This window comes from Azolla caroliniana, unplaced genomic scaffold (genome assembly GCF_043228905.1).
Source record: "Azolla caroliniana isolate FFs.n. ecotype wild unplaced genomic scaffold, voAzoCaro1.0.p SCAF_1, whole genome shotgun sequence".
Taxonomy (NCBI): Eukaryota; Viridiplantae; Streptophyta; class Polypodiopsida; order Salviniales; family Salviniaceae; genus Azolla; species Azolla caroliniana.
The window spans coordinates 15,330,967-15,341,428 of NW_028230436.1; the positions used below are offsets into that span (position 1 = coordinate 15,330,967).

Consider the following 10,462-nt stretch of genomic DNA (forward strand, 5'->3'; position numbering starts at 1 on the left):
GGATTGACTTTTGAGCAAGATAAATCACTTGGTAAATGCATAGTTGGCTATTGTAATTCTGATTATGCAGGTGATTTGGATAAGCGACGATCTACAACTGGCTATTTGTTCACTTTGACAAAGGCGCCAATTAGTTGGAAGTCTACTTTGCAGTCAATGGTGGCTCTATGTACAACAAAGGCGGGGTATATGGCAATTACAAAGGCTGTCAAGGAGGCAATTTGGCTTCATGGGTTGCTTAAAGACTTGGCAGTTGGTTAGAAACAACTTGATGTGTATTCTGACAGTCAAAGTGTTATTCATTTAGCAATGAACCAAGACTTTCACTCACGAACGAAGCACAATGATGTTCGCTATCATTTTGTGCGGGAAATTCTTGAAGAGGAAGAGATACTTCTCCAGAAGATTGATACTAAGGAGAATCCTACAGATATGTTGAACGAAGTGGTTACAAGGGCCAAGTTTGAACATTGTTTAGACTTGGTTAATATCCAACACATTTAAAGTTGGCACCCCATGGCACATATTTGAAAGCAGACTATTTTATTTTTGTTTTCTTGAGAAGATTTGTATTTGGAAGGATTAAAGATTGTCCCAAGGTGGAGATTTGTTAGTTTTTGGCCCATTCTTTATCCCACATAGTTGAGGGAGGTGGTTTGGGAGTTATAAATACGCTCATCTACCTCTTAACTTTATTTTCCTCAATTTGTATTCTTCTCTCCCAACCGTAATAGGATGTAGGTTGATTGGCCAAACCTCGGTAATTCTGGTGTTATGCCTGTTGCTTTGGAGGACGTTGGTTGATTGGCTGAACCTCGGTAATTCTGGTGTTATTTTATCTTTTCTTCTGACTCTATATAATAGCTTTACTTCTGGTTATATATTGTTTTTTCCACGCTTCCACAATAGTGCATGCAAGCTCGTACTAAACGTAGCATGGTGCAAGGTGGTGTGTTAGCCAGATAAAGGATGTTGTTTTCACTCTATGTATGTATTGTGGATATGTGACAATGTTGAAGTTGTGGAGACTTAGTATTTAGGATAGCTTACATGATCCCCCATGATTACCCACTCCACCACACGCACTATACTACCTATCAAAACAGGCCCTGTAAACAACATCATGTATGTATCCTCCATCTAAGAGGGGTTATCGTGAAGCACCATCTAGGTAGGATGCTAACACACACCCATGAAGCACCCCCACTAGAGATGGTGCTTCCACGCAAAGCTGGGCTTCAAGAAAGTTTGACCTGCAAGATCGAACCCTCATCACACTACACACACCGACTCAAGAACCAAGTAATTTGTTCAATGTCTATTTAATATGATGATTATGTCACACACCCCACCCCACCATGTTCAGGTATCACCCACGTTATTGGTGTGTGCAAGAGAATGTGTGTTCCTTTATCCCACCAAACCATCTTCCGCACTCACTAACCATGTGGGATGCTACTTTTATTTTTAGCCTTGGTGAGGCCTCCACCTCATGGAGTGGCTTGTGGGTGTGTAAGTTTATATCCTCTCAAATTCAAAGTGACTTCCCATAGGTCTTGCTTGTGGGATAGTTAGGGCTAGCTAGATGAACATGTGGTGAGAATGTAAACTTCTACACAAGCGCACGCCATGTGGTTGTTTAATCGGCCGCATAAATGAGCAAATCATACTATTATGCATTGTCTCTCTTGTTTGTTAATGTAATGAGTTCTTAGAAACTTTTAAATCAACCGAAAGAGTACCTAGCACCAAATATATGTATATCAAGATACACCTAGGGTTATTGTTGGTTGATGGTCTCCCTATGATGTTATATATCATGCTAGCAAATCTTGACATAGCAAGTACAACAAAGAAATTTTAAAGGGTTACAAGAAAACTTTTGCTTTTTATTAAAATTTAAAGCTAGGGATAAATTGCGTTTGAGTTTTTATTCTTAGCATTCTATGCACGTAAATTTAGTTTGACTTTTTATTTTTAGCATTCTATGCACCTAAGTTAGGTTTGAGTTTCTATTCCTAGCATTCAATGTATATAAAATTAGTTTAGTTTTTATTCGTGCATATTAGTTTGAGTTTTCATTTTTAGCATTCTATGCACCTAAGTTAGATTTGAGTTTCTATTCCTAGCATTCTATGCACATAAAATTAGTTTGAGTTTTTATTCCTAGCATTCTATGCACCTGAAATCCATAATACTATTGAAATCTAAATTAAGTTCTCAATATAGTTTGAAAAGTTGAAATAAAAGTATTAAAATGTAGTGGGATGTGACTATGACGAAACTATGATTACAAGCCCATAATAAAGGTATCAAAATTTAGTGCGATGTGACTATCAAGAGATATATGTGTTGCTTTAATTATAAGCTTCAATATCAACGAGTATATTCTTCTCTAGAGCTCGAGAAATTGACAAAACTCATCCCTAGGTTACTTTAGTATAAAAAGTGATGCTTTTGTTTTTAAACTTTAGGCAAAAGTGAACTCAATGTTAGGTTGAAGAAAATGAGTTTGAGTTTTTCAAGCCATTTCTTAGAAATAAACCTTGTTATTTAGCCATTTAGAGTTAGTTACTTTGATTTTTCATTTGGAATTACTTTGATATTCCATGCTAATCATCTCATCTACACAACTGAATTCTTGTTTATCAACACACTACCATGCATTTTGTTCATGCCACCAAGATGTCGAGGGCCCACTCAGAAATTATAGACCTGAGAGCACTATCTAGGCTTGCGTTGAAATTTCATAAAACATCTAGTAGGTTTAGCTCCAAAGGATATTGGATTCAAATCTAAATAAAGAGAGGGTATGACTTAGGTAACTAACTATGTTTGAAGCTTTGTTGAGAGAGATCTTGTAGAGTCAAGAATAGAAGGAGAAAGATAGTATGATATTGGTGGAAGTCTTAAGACTAAACACTATGGATTTTGGTTGTCATAGTATAAGGGAAATGGGGAATCCACATTTGCATAGCCTAATTGGGCATGGTGTATTCACATTTGGGTACCCTAGTAGGGAAACCATTACATCATTCGTAAGCCTAAAGCATAACACACACGATCTAGTTCTCATACATTGTCTTAGTATTTAGCTTTCAAAAATTTGAAGGCATTCTTGTGAACAATATCAATGACTAGTTCTTTGGATATATTAAAGCTAATTGGACGAAAAAATTCCTGAGACATTCAACTACCCAAGATTTAGTTGATGTGCTTGCATGCTTATGGTAATTGGATTTAGCAAATGATTTATCAATCTAGACTCAAAAGTCTTGAGGTGTTCTGGACATTGGAACTTCAACCAACCTCATAAATATTTTGGCTCCACCTTACAACACGCCCCCTTGATGCCATGTTTGGCTCTTGCATTGAGGTTGTACCATGCATGGCTTTAGAGGTTGAATTACAACCCTTACCTTGGCAATGGGATAGGCCCTCTGAACTAAGCTCAAACATAAACACGCATTTGTTGATGGTTTAACATTGCTTGCATGGACAATGTCAAACACGTAGCTTTAAGAAATGAGCCCCGAAGCAATATTATTAGACAATTCGGTGAATGACAACAAACACTTGACATTGTATTCAAACTATTCGCTAGTCTCTTATTTTTAATAATGAGAAAAAGAAGACATGGATCATTAGTTGGGATGTGTACATAGACTTATTAACATTATATATATATATATATATATATAGAGAGAGAGAGAGAGAGTGTGTGTGTGTGTGTGTGTGTGTGTGTGTGTGTGTGTGTGAGTGAGAGAGAGAGAGAGACTTTTCCATAAGGAAAGTGAAATTTCTCTACTTTCTTATATTCAATAATGGAAACGCGAAGATTTCATGGAGAGTCTTTATGTGTAAATAGACGTATTTGTATGTATGTATACATATACATAGACTTTTGTTTATTCTATATGCCCATGCAAGACTTTTTACACTTGCAAGACTTTTTACATTTGCCGACTCTATTTAAAGATCTACCATCGTTTTCAAATGCGTGCAACTTTGTAATTACTTTTTCAGCAATAGTTGGAAGGTATTTCTCTTTCAAACTAACATGATACACATTCACACACAATAATATGCGGGTGAGACACATTCACAGTGGATCTCATAACGACATGCACATATATTTAACAAATAAACCCAGGACCAAAAGCTACCATACAACAAGATATGATATGAATGATTGAACACCCACACGGTCCACCCCTCCAAAAAAAAACACCAAAGACCCAAAAGTTTCCATATATTACAAAATGGTATAATTTCTCCATTCAAATTGTTGCCCCAATTCAAAGTAGATGTGAACATATTTTAGGCTATTAGGAGAGAGTCAAAATGGAATTAGTCGAAAACGAGTACGTCAATACTAAATTTCAGAGAATGTCTTTGTCTCCACCTCTTTTCTCTTGCATATATATATATATGAACGCATCTTATGTTTCCTAACATAGGATAACTAATTCTGAATACATTCAATTCCTCATAGAGAGAGAGAGAGAGAGAGAGAGCTCCTTAACTTAACTCAGTAATCCTCGTTCAGCTCATAATCTGATCTCTTAATCTATCAAATAAATACATAACCTTGCTCCGAGAAGATTATTCATAATAATAGTATGGCTCGTCTCACATATAACATCATTGCCATGCTTTGCATGGTGTTGGCCATATGGACATCGTCCGTGTCGGCTCGGCGGAAGCCCCCCCAGGGACCTGAGACCTTCACGTTCTACATCCACAACCAAGTCTACAACCCGGCCGTCAACAACTCCGTCTTCGATTCCGTGTACAGCGCCGGACCTTTCAATTTCAGCCAGCCCAACCCATATAGCTTCGGCGTGCGATCGACGTTCGAGAACCCCATAACCGCAGAGGCTTCGCCAGATTCAGAGCCCATCGGAGTGGCTCAGGGCGTCTGGATTTTGGACTCCCAGAAGGGATACGTCCTGTTCCACGTCTTCACCGCCACCATCACGTCGGGGCCGTACACGGGCACCATCGCCATCGTGGGGCAGGTGGTGGAGGCCGCCGATACCCGCAGCTTAGCGGTGGTGGGCGGCACCGGCCACTTCCTGGCCGCACGCGGAGCCGCAGTAAACAAGCTGGTGACCATCGACCGCACTCCCCCTGCCCACTGGACCCTCTCCTTTGACCTGGATCTCTACTATTAATGAACTACATACATTATTTACATATGTATGTATATGTGCCTTATTTATTATTTACTTTCTACTATCATGTGGTTGAGCAGGTCCACATTAATTACATATTATATGTCTGTTACTATGTTTGGTTGGCCGTACCAAGTTTGTAGATCGTGCACTTAGGAATAAATGTGTAAATTTGTTGCTAATGCGTTTTTATGGTCTGTGTGTTTCCGTTTTAACGGATTTTCTTAGTTTCTCAAAAGTGTTCAAAGATATCACAAATGCCCAATGAATTGTCTCCCTACTCAAATACGAAATAGCTCTAGTCCCTCTCATCATATTCACTACATCGGCTACACACTCTCTTTCTTTAACACCGGCGAAGAACGTTTTTCGGAAATATTGACTACCCCTCCCACAATTTTAATGCACAGATACAGTTGAACCGTTAGCTATAATTATACTCCAATGATGTCCTTGGTCAATGGTTAGCAATGCCATGGAAGAATATAGTAAACCCCATGGGTTTTACTTGTGTCACCAAAATATTTGTAAAGAGACGCTAATGTTGAATGGTTCACTTTATGTGTCACCAAAATTATTAATTGTAGTTGTAGGTTGTGGCATCTTCATTCTTATTAAGATTGAAATCATATTGATATAAGCCAACCCAAAAATAGTAAAAGAGAATGCTTGGCTCATTGAGAGGTTATCACTCTAGTTATAAACTTGATTAATTGAAATTATATGTTCAATATATGCTAATGATGAGGAGATTTAGGGGCACTACTACACAAGGGGTATGTGTATGCATGCATGTATGTATGTGTATGTATGTAGGTTACTATCAGACACATACAATCATTCAAACATGCATACACATACATTCAAAATATTACATGCATACACAAATACATACAATCATACACATGCACTCGTTCAACTGTTCATGCACATAGACAAATACATACATGCACACATATGTATAGTCACAATGCTCATACACTCAATCGTATACATACACATAGACAAATACATACATGCACACATATGCATAGTCACAATGCTCATACACTCAATCGTATACATATGCTCATACACTCAATCATACGCATACACAATAACTGAGACCTACATTCACATACCATCATAAAAACATATGTGCGTCAATCATATTGGCATACATGTATATAAAAATATTAATATGGTGATGATACACATTATTGTACATACACAATCATAGAATCATAAATACACACATACATATGTCAAACATACATGCCTACATACATGCATATGGTCACACACATACAATCATTCAAATATACACATACATAAAATTATAGATAATATACATTTGTTCAAACATACATACCCATAAATCCCTACAAACTCTTATTCTTTTTTCCAAACAACATATTCTTCCATTAGTTTTAAAAAGGCATATCAGATACAAAATACAAAATAGAGAAGCGACAATTTTGCTCAACCCGTCTTGTGTAATACAATGGCTAGCCATGGATCCTTCATTTGATAGAAATGATTGAGCACTTCCTTAATTTTCCCCATTCTCAACATCTTGAGTATCGCCACAAACTTTCAAGCCAGAACCAAGATATTATGTGTTTGCATCTCCTTTCATGAGGTTTAGTGCTTCCTCGCCATGCTCATGTTCTACATAACCAATTATTAGTGCAGTCCATATGATCACATCTTAGCATCCAATGGCACACCTTCAACTCACATTTTCTCATAGCACATGAGTGTCTCCATACAAACTCTTATTATTCACAAGGAGCTCTGTTTAACGTGCATTAATCAATTATAGACTAGCATACTTCATTTCTTCATGCCGACATCAACATCAACACTAACACCAATAACATACACATATTATTGTACATCTATACATGCATAAGCATATGCAAACAATCAATATACAGTCAATTGTACATGCACATGTGTATATAGCATAGGAAAGTATATGCAATATAAACACACAACGTATATGCATACATTTATACAAACACACATCAGACATGCATACATACAAACCTATACACAAACCTATCTATACAAACATACATACAAATAAAACATACAATCATGCAACAAACGCAACACTTTCTAATGATTTATCACAACAATTCCAACACTCTTCAACATGAGAAAATCTTATGAGGTTATTCATGTTTCACACCAAGGAGTGTAAGAGAGGATGGATTCTTCTAAACTCTATTATTTGAGGAACTCTATAATTCTGATGTTAGTCAATTACAGATTAGCATACTTCTTTTTTAGTGGCTACATCAACACCAACAATTGTTCCAACCGTCGATACCATAAGATATCTATGATTGTTTGGGTATGTTATATTGCTTGCCTATGAACATATATCCATAAATCCTAGGTAAATGCCTTAATTATCATATCTTTGCTTAGTAGGGATTTTAATATTACATGTTAACATTATTTACATCCATAAAAAAGTGCTTAAGTTAAAACTATGGGATTGACTAAATAAGTCAAAGGTAGTGGAAGGTTGGTGCATTAATATAATTTAGTTATATTATAAGTTAACAATTTCTATAATATCAAGTATTTGCTTACTTCGTATTAGGCACACCAATACTATACATGTATAAGCATTTTTTCTTACTCTCTTCATTGTAATATTGCATGTATAGGTTTTCCTAATCCTCACATTTTGAACAGAATCTAACATATAACAACATGTTAAATTCGTAGTGCAATGATTTATACGAGAATAAACCAATTTGTTTCAAATAACTTATCGTAATCATGTGCATATATTCAAGATTTACAAAAGGTTACACACGGCTTTGAGCTTATTCTCATAATTACCACCTTCAATATCACCCTCAATATCACAATTACCACCCTCGATATAGCAACATGTTAAATTAGTAGTGCAATCATTTATACGAGAATAAACCAATTTGTTTCAAATAACTTATCGTAATCATGTGCATATATTCAAGATTTACAAAAGGTTACACACGGCTTTGAGCTTAATCTAAATCTCAATCATTGTCACAGGTTGTTTGATAACATACTTGAAATCCCAAAATGCTCTCTCAATCTAATTGCCACTCTCACTCTTTGTTAATTTATTTTGTCTTCCTCAACCACAAACTAGTACTTCACCTAACAAGGTGTGCGGCAAAGTTTTTAACCCCTACTAGAAATATTCCTACTTCTCATTATCCTAACCAGAATTTTAAAATTTTAACCGGCCAGTTTCCTATCAATGTTAATGTCAAGAGGAACTTCTTCAAAAAATATTTTAAAAAAATTCATCACATACCCAAATGTATAACATGACCATTCCTAAGAAAATTTTACAAAACCCTTACCTCCCTCCTTTGTTGTCATATGGTCTCTCTCTCTAATTACTTCTTAGTATAGTTGTTAATAGCATTCAAACCAGGATGCACATTTCAGAGCATGCAGAGAAATGGAGAGGCAATCTCTCTTGAAGGGTCACTTAGCAATAGTATCATACGAAAAAAAACAAAGAAGAAGCACTAATCGCCAAAGTGGCATTGATATTGTGTTTCTGCCTCTCTCTCTCTTTCTCTTTTCTCTCTACCCAAACAAATCTAGATGGAGTAATAAGGAAGTGCTTGTAGAGATAAGACGGATAGCAAAAACTTGACTAATACGAAAATGTTGTCAAACCTAACTAAGATGATAACACCCCCCCCCCCCCAGACTAACTAGAAAGACCCAGACATAGCGAAGCATATATGTGCCTTGTGATCCACATTGTCAAAAAACACCATAAATAGTCGGTCCAAAAGATATTGAACCTACTAAACTAGATTCCGGTTTTTAGGAAATTATGGTCGCGAACACTTCCGGCTGTTCCAGACATTGGCCCACTGGTGTGCCCTTGGTAGCAATGTCATATACATTATTGCGTTGAGGTAATTGCACATGAAGAGGTGAATATTTATGAGAACATTTCAAAGTTTCTAAAGTAATTATGAAGGTAGCACACACATGGGTATTTCAAGAAGTATCCAGACAATCTGTGAGATGCATTCATTCAAACAAAACCATGCGTCTAGTTTCTATTTCAACAAAAAGGTCTCAAAGATTTGCCTCCCTGTCTTCTCGCTTGCTATGTACACACACACAAACAAAAATAGAAGAATACTTAATCCTTTTGTAGCTGATTCTTCTTCTTCTCCGAGCAACATATATCGTTTGTCTAGTGTCAAACACAAACATACCAGTAGGTAGATATAGTGTCAAAGATAGATCATGGCTACTAGTGTCATGTCCAAGCCGATGGCTATGGGTTGCCTTGTCCTGGCCGTGCTGCTGCTGCCGATGTTTATAATGTGCACCGGGGTGGCTGCTCGGTCGCCTCCTCAAGGTCCCGACAATTTCACGTTCTACACTCACAACCGTGTGTACGACCCTGCCGTCAACAACTCCATCTTCGACTCCGTGTACAGTGCCGGACCCTTCAACTTCAGCCAGCCCAACCCGTACAGCTTCGGCGTTCGTGCCACGTTCGAGATGCCAATCACTGCCGACCCATCACCGGCTTCGCAGCCGATCGGCGTGGCACAAGGTGCTTGGATCCTCGACTCCCAGAAGGGTTATGTCCTCATGCACATCTTTACGGCCACCATCACGTCGGGACCCCACACGGGATCCATAGCCATCATGGGCCAGTTGGAGGAGGCTGCATCGACCCGTAACCTGGCAGTGGTCGGCGGCACTGGCGACTTCCTGGCAGCACGTGGTGCTGCGGTGAACAAGGTTGTGGCCATCGACCGCACCCCGCCCGCCCACTGGACCCTCTCCTTTGTCCTCGACCTCTACTACTAACTATGGGGTTGGCTCAACACAATGTGTTGTCTGATCATATTGTAAATGAATGAAACCATGGACGTAGCTACAAAATAGCTTCTAAACTTTAATCAGGAATTATAGTTTTATTTCATCATATGTATCCACCATCTTGCTATAATTTCTCTATGCACAAATAATACCATTATAATGATCTCTTCATGCTCTTGATGATCTCGAAACAACGAAAATGTTGATTGGTGCATCTGGAACTAACAGACTGATGGGCCATAAGCAGTGGTGTTCCCAGTTTACCGAAGCGTGAATACATGTTAGTCTGTAAGCCCTTAGTTTTCAATCTATCCCGTAATAGGACATGCTTTGTTGTTTCACTTTTAGCTTTTCTTACATCTCATATTAAACCATTAGACATAGTGCTCTGGCCATGCTTCCTCGTATTTGCTGTAAACCATCCATCTACT

At 37.8% G+C, this 10,462-nt stretch overlaps 2 protein-coding genes across 2 annotated transcripts; both read left to right on the forward strand.

Annotated features, from left to right (window-relative positions):
• The first annotated feature begins 4,480 nt into the window (after window positions 1–4,480).
• LOC147869081 (disease resistance response protein 206-like) lies at window positions 4,481–5,359 on the forward strand. The gene has a single exon (XM_087326326.1). The coding sequence runs from the start codon at window positions 4,623–4,625 to the stop codon at window positions 5,175–5,177; it is 555 nt and encodes a 184-aa protein (XP_087182452.1). The 5' UTR covers window positions 4,481–4,622; the 3' UTR covers window positions 5,178–5,359.
• A 4,084-nt stretch (window positions 5,360–9,443) lies between these two features.
• On the forward strand, window positions 9,444–10,019 carry LOC147869082 (disease resistance response protein 206-like). Its single transcript, XM_087315835.1, has one exon. The coding sequence runs from the start codon at window positions 9,444–9,446 to the stop codon at window positions 10,017–10,019; it is 576 nt and encodes a 191-aa protein (XP_087171961.1).
• The last annotated feature ends 443 nt before the right edge of the window (window positions 10,020–10,462 follow it).

Coding starts and splice junctions, on each gene's coding strand:
- LOC147869081 (XM_087326326.1), top strand. CDS start 4,623: ATGGCTCGTCTCACATATAACATCATTGCCATGCTTTGCATGGTGTTG.
- LOC147869082 (XM_087315835.1), top strand. CDS start 9,444: ATGGCTACTAGTGTCATGTCCAAGCCGATGGCTATGGGTTGCCTTGTC.